The sequence below is a fragment of the Echinops telfairi genome, unplaced genomic scaffold, assembly GCF_000313985.2.
Source record: "Echinops telfairi isolate 266 unplaced genomic scaffold, ASM31398v2 ScPeMD7_7469;HRSCAF=8507_1, whole genome shotgun sequence".
NCBI lineage: Eukaryota > Metazoa > Chordata > Mammalia > Afrosoricida > Tenrecidae > Echinops > Echinops telfairi.
In genome coordinates this window covers 113,747,558-113,757,792 of record NW_022111373.1, presented here as the reverse complement: position 1 = coordinate 113,757,792, position 10,235 = coordinate 113,747,558, and the positions used below count along the sequence as shown (strand labels likewise).

General features: G+C 41.3%; 1 protein-coding gene across 1 annotated transcript in view; it reads left to right on the top strand.

Moving 5' to 3' along the window:
- WDR70 (WD repeat domain 70) overlaps positions 1 to 10,235 on the top strand; it is a 325,699-nt gene that overhangs the window by 269,789 nt on the left and 45,675 nt on the right. Inside the window, exon 13 of the mRNA XM_045285256.1 lies at positions 61 to 199. Within this exon, the coding sequence (XP_045141191.1) occupies positions 61 to 199 (139 nt within the window). The remainder of the gene's footprint in view (positions 1 to 60; positions 200 to 10,235) is intronic.

The window sequence follows — 10,235 nt, the reverse complement described above, 5'->3', positions numbered from 1 at the left end:
GCTCACGCATGACTGTTTGGTGTGGTGTCAAGCTTATATTTATAAACTCTTTGCCCTCAGGACTGACTGTTGTTTCAGTCCCGATGACCAACTCATTGTCACCGGCACCTCTGTTCAACGGGGGCGTGGCAGCGGCAAGCTGGTGTTCTTCGATCGCAAGACTTTCCAGAGAGCCTATGAAATAGATATCACAGATGCGGTGCGTATGTTCTTACCTCCTCATCCTGGAGAGTGACGCTGGTGTCATAACCAGTTTTGTTTTTGTTGTTTAATTGGATGCAAGTTCTGGACCTCACAACACAATGGCAGCTGCTTTTTTCTCCAGCTTGGAGATGTTGACTGGGGTGCTCTTCCTCGACCTGGCCCAGGGTTGCTCTGTGCCCACGTGTGTTAAGATGTCAGCAGAGCCTGGGCCGTTGTCCCTTCTCCACCAGCTCTAAGGAGCGCGGTAGCGAGTCAACACGTAAAATAGGTGTGTCCGGCAGTGCACGTCTTTCTGAGGACTGAGGATTGTAGGGAGACGGGAAAGGATTATATCCTCCGAGTGAAGAATCATATCCCTGTTTCCCAAAGTCTGACAACGCTGACGTGATTCTGCTGGTCAGGGTGAGTCACTAAGGTCAGACTCGGTGTTCACTTCTGTTCAGTTGCTTAGAAGGGTGAGACATTCCCAACGTAGAAAAGCAAGTGTAGTTCTTTCTAGAAACTTATATGAACACTAGAGCATGCAGCCTGCACTCATTTACTCCTTCATCTACATCCTGAGATCCGAACTACATGTAGCAGAATAATTGTACATGTTTCCTGGAGGAAAATTTGAAAGCATTTAGAGTATGTATCATTATTTCGATAATGGGGCCAATCATTGTCAATTTCTCAGTATGAGACAGACCCACTAGTGTCTGCAAATTTTCCTTGGCTCATTGTCAAAACCTTTAGTTATATCCTAGAGCTTCAACAGTGCTCTTAGGTAGGTGTCTCCGGTTGTTTCGGCTCTTTGTAAACAGTTGAGACATATTATGTAGTTTAGTGATTCGGACAATTGAACAACTGTTTTAAAATCTTTAGTCACGAGCTCCTGTCTCTAATGTTCTAGTATTACTATGGAGTCTTAATTTGTAGGCCCTAAACTCAAAACCACCGTAGAGTTAGTTGAGTCTTGTAGAGACCATAAAACAACAATGAAACTAATTCTAGTTGAGTACTTAAGTTTTATAGATGCTAATCTCATGACATAATTTGAAATGTGCCAACCTTAATAATAATTTTTTCTTGGGTGCGGGGGGTGCATTCTTGGGCCACTGAAACACTGAAATCAAAGGAAAACTCTTTTGATTATATCAACTTTAATCTCAAAATGTAAAATGATTATAATTGCCGGTTCCGGGAGAAGTAGGCTGTGCTTGGCTATGCCTCTCTACAACTGTGCATTGCAGTGTTTGTCTTGGTGATGTTTTATTAAATAGTAATTGTAGTTGAACTCTAAATAAATGAAGGGATGCTGATATGAGGCCCGAGTTTCTGTAGTCAAGAAAGAACATGCCATTAGCAGGAAAACTCTGTGTATCATATTGTGACCCATTAATGTTCTCTGGACTGCGTTTCCAGCTTGACCTAATAATGCCTCTGTGTATTTAGAATGAGCACCTTCTACTCACTAGAAAATTCTAAAAGATTCAACATAAAGTAGCTGAGAAATGTGATGCCACAACTCCAGAATCATTAACTGCTACTGTGAAACCGAGTTGCCACATCTCCCGTGGTGTACTGCAGGCCTATGCCCTCTTGCGTTTCCACGTTATAGCTCTTGTCAGCTTGGGGTTTCTTTTCACAGTACACTGCTTCTCCAAATGTTGTCCCTGATATACCCAGAAAGTCAAACTATTACCTCACAATTAGTTTTCTTTCTTTTTTTTATAATTCGTTTTCTTTATACCTGCTTCCTAAAGAGCCTTGGTGGCACAGTGGTTATGCTCTGGGCTATGAACCAAAGGGTCAGCAGTTGGAGCCTACCAGCTACCCAGGATGAAAGATGTGGCAGCCTACTTCTATAGGAATTTCCAGCCTCAGAAATCCTATGCGGCAGTTCTGCTCTGTCCTACAGGGTCATTAACAGTCAGAGTCAACTTGATGACAATGAGTTGTTCTTTTGTTTTACAGTACCCATGTTCAGCCTGTATTCATATCTGTGTACACTGCAAATGCAGACACCCTGGTTCAAACTTCCAGGCAGTCACCAAATTACAAGGAATGAGGCACATATATCCATAGGCACCAGCCACCCATGGGTGCTATATTTGTCTGTGATTGATCCACACTTATGAGACACTTAGATGATGTTAGCAGAGTGAAAGCAATGCTTGTTTATAGAAATAAAAAAAATTCCAAGTCCACTGCCATCAGCTTAATTCTGACTCAGCAACCCTATAAGGACAGAATAAAATTGCCTCTTTGGGTTTCCAAGACTTTAACTCTTTATGGGAGCAGACAGCCTCATCTCTCTGTCACCCCTCCCCCCAATGACCAATGGGTTTGAACCTCTGATCTTAGGGCTCTTAGGTCACCAGGGCTCCTATTTATTTATAGAAAGCAAACCGTCAATACTAGAAGCAGAATTTCAAAGGGGAACCCCCTTCCTCCAGGGACCCATGAATGTAAGTACCTCGTTCTTACGCCATCGGGTAGGTGTTTACATCATGGCTGCCTGCCACCACCACTCTGTACCTCCCGAAGCTTCTCTGCCCGTGGGCCTCACCTCACCAACAAGAATACCCGTGCACAGGATCTCTCTGTGGCTAGGCCTGTCTTGGCTTCTGCTGCTGGCTCCTGCCATGCTAGGAACCATGCCAGGCCTGCATAGCATAATTTTTCCCTTGTTGCCATACTACCCAGGCCTGCACTGCATGAGGGCCCGCGGGGCTCCTGCTATGTTGCTCATAGGGTCAGGCATGCTACACTGGTCATATCCAGGCCTCTGCCCTGCCTGGGAAAGTGTGTCAGGCAGCAAGCACAGCACAGCTATCTCCACCTCCCAGGCCTGACCAGCGTGCTGTCTTTCTTCTTCAGCATTCTGACTCTCTTCTGGGTCTACAAGATGCTGAGCATAGGATTTGATCCCAAAGGACACCCTTCTCTGCAGACTCTTCTTGATGGCAGCAAGATCTCCCAAAATCTTTGTGGGATTGGCCCCTAGTTAAGCCTCACTCCAAACCAAACTTATTGACATCCAGTCGATTCTGACTCAGATCAACCTTGTAGGGCAGAGTAGGACTTCCCCTTTGGGTTGCCAAGACTTTAAATTTTTACAGCTGTGGACAGCCTCATGTTTATCCTGTGGAGTGACGGGTGGATTTGAAATGCTGACCTGTGGTTAGCAGCTCAGTGTATATAGCTCATTATGCCACCAGGGCTTCTTATTTAAGTGTAGAAAGATGGACAAATTAGCCAACCCCCTAGCTGGACTACAGGGGATGATTTCCAGGCCACTATTTGCATAGTAAATGGACCAGTCCCTGTCAGTCATTTTGTGGGAGTTATGACACAGTTAGGTTTCAGTGACCTGGTCATTATTTGAAAATGGAGAAGGAGCACATCAGGTTGCAAAATGGAAGATGACTACATCACTATTTAACTGCCAGGCCCCTAAGCATCATGGCCCAGCCAAATTCTTGCATAATTTTAACACTAAAGAACTCACTGCACCATTTGTTATGGCCAAATCTGTCATTAATGTGAAAAATAGGTGGGTAGTAGATTGTTAGTAGATTTTTTACTATTTAAATGTGAAATGTCAGGTAGTTGATAAATGAGGAATAAGTATAGCTTCATATATTCATATATGTTTAACTTTGCATGGTCATTAATTGCTAAATACAGTGTAGTTACGTGGAAAAATCAAAAGTATATGATGTAACTGTGCAGTGTCCACATTTTGCTGTTTGCATTTGATACATTGTCACTATAATGACTGTATTTATGACCATTTTCTATAAAAAGAAAAAGTAATTTTTACCTGAAAATGAGCCTAATAAAAAGAGCTGTGAAAACCAGATGTTTGATCAAGCTATAAAGTAGAAATTCCTATCACCTGAGAAATTATGGAATATTTCCATCCCTTTAGTATTACTTAAGGGAAACTCATTTTGTTTTTGCCTCTAACACAAGAAAGTGACATTTGTACAGGGTATGGTGACATGTGCGATAGCAAGTGACAGATGAAGAGGTTGGGACATCAAGAGTTAGAAGGCCTGTTTCAGTAACCTTGGTGACGGGGAGATTGGGATAGAGAGCCTGGGAGAAGGATAAAGATTTATCCTATGACTCCAGAAATGAACGTGAGAAAGGGACTTGACCAAGGTCATACAGCTTGCAAGTGCATGAAGACAGGCACGTTGTTTTTAGGTGCCATTGAGTTGAATCTGACCCAGAGCACAACAATGAAACACCACCGGGTCCTGAAGCATCCTCACAATTGTTCCTATGCTTGAGCCCATTGATGCACCCACTGTGTCAGTCCATCTTCTTAGGGGCCTTTGCTTTTTTGTTGCCCCTCAACTTTACCAGACATAATGTCATCCTCAGGGACAGGTCTCTCCTGACAACGTGTCCAAAGTGCATTAGACGAAATCCTTGACTTTCGGAAGCACTCTAGCCATACTTCTTCCAAGATATATTGGTTTGTCCTTTTAGCAGTCCACAGTACTTTCAATAGTCTTCTCCAGCACCACAATTCAAATGCATCGATTCTTCTTTGGTCTTCCTTATTCAGTGTCCAACTCTCAACTGCATAAGAGACAAATGAGAATACTATGGCTTGGGACAGGCGCACCTTATTCTTAAAGTAACATCCTTGCTTTTCAATACACGAAAGAGGTCATATGCAGCAGATTTACCTGATGCATTTTTTGACCTCTTGACTGCTGCTTCCATGAGCATTGATTGTGGACCCAAGCAAGATAAAATGCTTGGTACGTCAATCTTTTCTCCATTTATCATGAGGTCACCTCTTGGTCCAAATGTGAGGAATTTGGTCTTCTTTGCATTGAATTGTAATCCATACCGAATGATCTTCATCAGCAAGTGCTTCAAGTCCTCTTCACTTTCAGTAAGCTAAGTTGTATCATTTGCATATCAAAGGTTGTCAATAAGCCTTCCTTTAAGGAAGGGCATAGAGAATGTAAAGTACTCCTTATTCTCTCATGTTCTGTATCCAATCCATTAGCAAATGCTCTAGGCTTCACCTTCAAAATATATTGAGAATCCAACTATTGCTCACCACTTCTTCCATCATCTGGTGCAAGCTACCATCCTCTTATTGAGTTACTACAGTGACCTAAAAATTAATCTCTTCGCACCTTTATAATCTTTTCCCTATAGGAGCCGTGGTGGCATAGTGGTTACAAATTGACTGCTAACTACAAGGGCAGCCGGTTGAAACCATCAAGCTGCTCCGTGCGAGAAAGATATTGTTTTCTACTCCTATAGAGTTACATCTTGGAAACCCACAGGGTCAGTCTCACCTTGTCCTATAAGGTCACGATGAGTTGGAATTGACTCAGTGGCAGTGAATTTGCTTTTTGATTTTTGCTTCTACCTTTTGCCCCTTATAATCTGTTCTCCACAGTGAAAACAAGGGCGATTATATTTAGGTGAACATAATACTGCTGTTATATAGTAAATTCAATAACCTCACTTACCATGGCTTTACCATCTGGCTCCAGGGTCCTGCTCTGATGTCACTTCCTGCCATTTTCCACCCTTGTGTACTCTGCACTCCAATCTTTCTGGGGTCACATAGTCATTTATGGGAGCTTCCCCCTCAGAACCTTGGCATTTGTCCCCTATCTGGACCACGTGGTTCAGACATTCATGTGGCTGTCCTCTCACTTCTTTCGAGTGTCTGCTCAAATGTCCTCTTAGCCGAGAGCTCTTTTCTGACCAGCTTCTAGGAAACAGGAACCTCGTCCTCCTCCTCCCCGCCAGCCCGCTCCCCACCAGCCTTCATTTTCTCCATAGCACTTAGCACCACCTCTCATATACATTTGTTGGTTATTTTTGTTTTCTTTCGCCTTTCACCACAAGGATAAGAAATTTTGTTTTGTTTACTCTGGTGTCTTTGGTGCTTGGAACAATGCCTGGCACATAGATGATTGTTCAGTTGGTGTTTGTTGGATGAGTGAATGGTATACTTAACAAGTACTTGTAGAGAACATGGCTTGTATGTGGGTGGGCAGGCAGGGGGAGGTGGGGAAGCACACTGACCCTGTATGTCATGATAAGACTGTGATTTACCTTTTGGCTTGTTTCTTGTCGTTGTTGTTTTTTGTTTTTAAGCAAAGCAATGGCATATTCAGATATACATTTTAGAACCATAAATTCTTCATGAAATGGGAGGGTTGGGTTTATAAGAATTACTGAACAGGTGGGTATTGTGGCTAAGGTTTTTTTTCCCACAGGAGAGCTTGTATGAATGTTTCCCGAGAATAAGGCCCTAAAGCAGATTTGGGAGGAAAGATCGAGGTCTGCTTTTTATTTGTTGAGCTTGACCAGAAAGATGACCTGAGTTTGGTGCTAGGAGAAAACAGAGTTTAGGAAGAAGCACTCATAGTTGATAGGTGATCATGATCATTGGTTGCTGATGTTCACAGTGATTAAAGAAATGAGCATAAAGGTAAGAAGTTGGATTTTATAAAGAAGAATGTGACATCAGGATTGGAGGAAGGCTTATTAACAGCCTTGTGATATGCAGATGACACAACCTTCCTTGCTGAGAGTGAGGATGATTTGAAGCACTTGCTGTGGTCGTTACATCATTCCATGCCAACTTGACATATAGAAGTGTAGGAGGGGAGTCTGGCCTGCAATCAGATCACATAGCCTGATGGTACCTCCTTGTGGGCATGGCCTTCTCATCAAGAGAGCTCTGAGAAGTTCCCTCTCACTCTCTCTGCCTTCACCTTCCTGCTGGCTGACCCTGATTGCTGCCATTGGATCCACAAGATTTTGCACCCACCGGCTTGTGATCATGCATTCTGCATCTTTGCTGGTGACTGTGAGTCTGAAAAGGGACTTATGGACTAGTATTGGATTTAGGGATTTAAGTTGGACTGGGCTGGGGTGTTTTTCTTATATACAATTACTTCTTATTTTTAATTTAATTTTTTTCAGTTCTTAATATAAACCTCTTTCTTACACATATATGAGTGTTGCTGGATTTGTTTGCACTGTCCACCCATTCCAACACATTTGCTGATGAAAATCAAGGAATGCAGCCTTAAGTATGGATTACAACTCCATATATAGAAAACCCAAATCCTCACAACGTAATGATAAATGAAGAAGAGATTGAAATTGTCAATGATTTTGCCTTGCTTGGATCCACAATCAATGCTCATGGAAGCAGCAGTCATGAAATCATCGCATTGCATTAGGTAAATCTGCTGCACAAGACCTCTTTAGAGTATTGAAAAACAAGGATGTTACTTTGAGGACTAAGGTGTGCCTGACCTAAGCCATAGTATTTCCATTCGCCTCTTATGCATGTGAAAATTGGACATAGAATAAAGAAGACCAAAGAAGAATCTATACATTTGAATTGTGGTGCCAGAGAAGATTATTGAAAGTACCATAGATTGTCAAGAGAACAAACAAACCTTATCTTAGAACAAGTACAATCAGAATGCTCCTTAGAAGTAAGAATGTTGAGACTTTGTCTTGCATACTTTGGACATGTTGTCAGGAGAGACCAGCCCTTGAAGAAGGACATCATGCTTGATAAGGCCCTCAATGAGATGAGTTGCTCCAGTGGCTGCAACAATGGGCTCTAACAAAGGAACGATCGTGTGGATGGTGCAGGACCTGGCGGTGGACAGTGTTTCATTCTGAGGGACATAGGGTTGCTATGAGTTAGAACTGGCTGGATGGCACCTAACAACAACAACAACAACAACAATAACAACCTGTCCTTAGTCCTTATTGTTATGGATAAATGATTATTTTTAAAAGTTTTACTAAGCTGATGTTAATTAAGTAAACTAAGTAACAGTTTTATATTTACCAAAAGGAAGGGCAAAATCTTAGGACCCATTTTTCTGAATAATCTGTTCTATTACATATACTGAAGAGGCGGTGAGACCTGTAACATGTAAAAAAAAAAAAACCCAAACATTTCTTTAAAAAATAAACATTTTTTTTTCTCATGGAAATCCCAATGATTTTGTTTGTTTGTTTGTTTCATTTGTTTGTGTAAATTTCTAAGACCTTGTAAGACTTGATTCTTCCTAAGCATATTTGAATGAAGGCTATCTGATATTAGTGATATTTTCTTGATTGTAAAAGTAGTGCATACTAAATCTAAAACATTGACAAATGTAGAAAAGATCACTAAAAATGTAAGTGTATCAGCCCACCACCTATATAGCTTACCCCAGTTAAATTAATAAATGTTAATAGCAAAGGAAATTGCTGTATACATTAACCTGGGACATAGTTACCATGTTTTTTCCCCCACATAAAATGTTTTATTGTGATTGTTGTTACTAGAAGTGAAGCTTGATACTTGAAACCTAAGGAGATTAAAGATAAGGAATAAATGGGTTTAGAGGGACTATGAAATAATAGACTTTTTATGAGACCAGTTCTTTATCTTACTTCATAGTGTAAGGGACACACTGTCTAGGCAGACTGCAGTCAACTGCCTCTGTTTGTTCATAGGGAGGAGAACAGAAAGTTAATTCAAATTAATGGGTATTCCAGAATCCGCTATGGAATGTATCTTTATTCTTGTGCTTAATATAGATATATCTGACCTGGGAATTCACTTTGAAGAAAATAATGTATCCCGTGAAAGCTTGTCTTGGGAGGAGTTGAGGGATTTGTCTGTTCTGTTTTATATTGGGATTAGACCGATCATCTCTCTCAGTCAGAGAAAGCACCAGCTCAAACAGAATTACACCTCCTTATGAGTTCTCTAGAAATAAAGGAGTCCAGTGGTGTTTTTGCCCAGTCCGACTACATGCAAGGAATAACGCATAGCGGGAACTTGAGCTGTAGGCAAAGTAAAATGCCAACTGAAAATAAACTTGAAAGACTATATTTGGCATTTATCTTCTTTCTAAAATATAGTGAAACCTCCTGAATGTGAAACACATGGAGATGGAAAAAAAATGGGCTTTGAATTAGCTAGCTTTCCATTATCTGATTTTTATTAAAGAGCAATCAGGCAGCTGGTTGACTAGGGAATAACAGTTGCTTTGAATTATGTATTATTTTGAATAAAATGATATCAGCTTAATGAGATTTTGCAGTAATTCACTTTCTTCGGGGATTAAGAAATGCAGACCCTGGGTAGGGCCTGTTTATTTGTATTAAATATGTATATTTGCCCACAGTCAAGTGGTAGGACAGTACACTCAATGTTGGTAGATGGAGCATTTGCTTGTTTTGAGCCGAGCGATGGCTGTTTCTCGGTTTTCTGAAATGTGTGAACATCTGCTAGAGAAGCTGAGAGGAGTACGCGCCGATGCTGGAGTTTTAGTGGAAATCTGACGGTGTAGCAGTTGCATGTTTCTTTCCTGAGTACTGGGGTTTCCAAGGTCAAGGATTAACTCTCAGTATGCCTATGAGTTCATTGTTTTCTTGTGAGAAAGCCAGTCTTCTACAAATGGACAGTCAGCACTACGTTCTCTATGAATGTTTTCTGAAATCACAGAGTACAGTTACGCACGGGGCTAAGATAAAAACAAAACATGGAGTTTTGCTATCTTCAGGATTTGGAGTCTCAGTGCAATGGACCCTAAGAACAGCACCATTAAATGTCTCCTAACTTCTGCAGTGCCCCCTCCCCCCCATTGTATTGTTCTTTTGATATTTCCATTTTAAAAACGTTAAAAAGAAAAGGAAAGTGCTCTTAGCTTGTCGGTCAACCAAGTAGCATCTGGATCAGTTCTAATTCCAGTTCTCTACTCATTCTTTCTTTCCTTTTAAAAAATCATTTTATCGGGGGTCTTACACTAATCCGTACATCAGTTGTATCAAGCACATTTGTACTTATGTTGCCATCATCTTTTTCAAAACATTTTCTTTCTACTTGAGCTCCTGGTATCAGCTCTTTTTCCTCCTTCCCCACTCTCCCACTCTTATGACCCCTTGATACATTATAAATTATTTTCCTATCTTATACTGTCTGCTATCTCCCTTCACCCATGTTTCTGTTATTCGTCTCCCCCGGGGGTGGG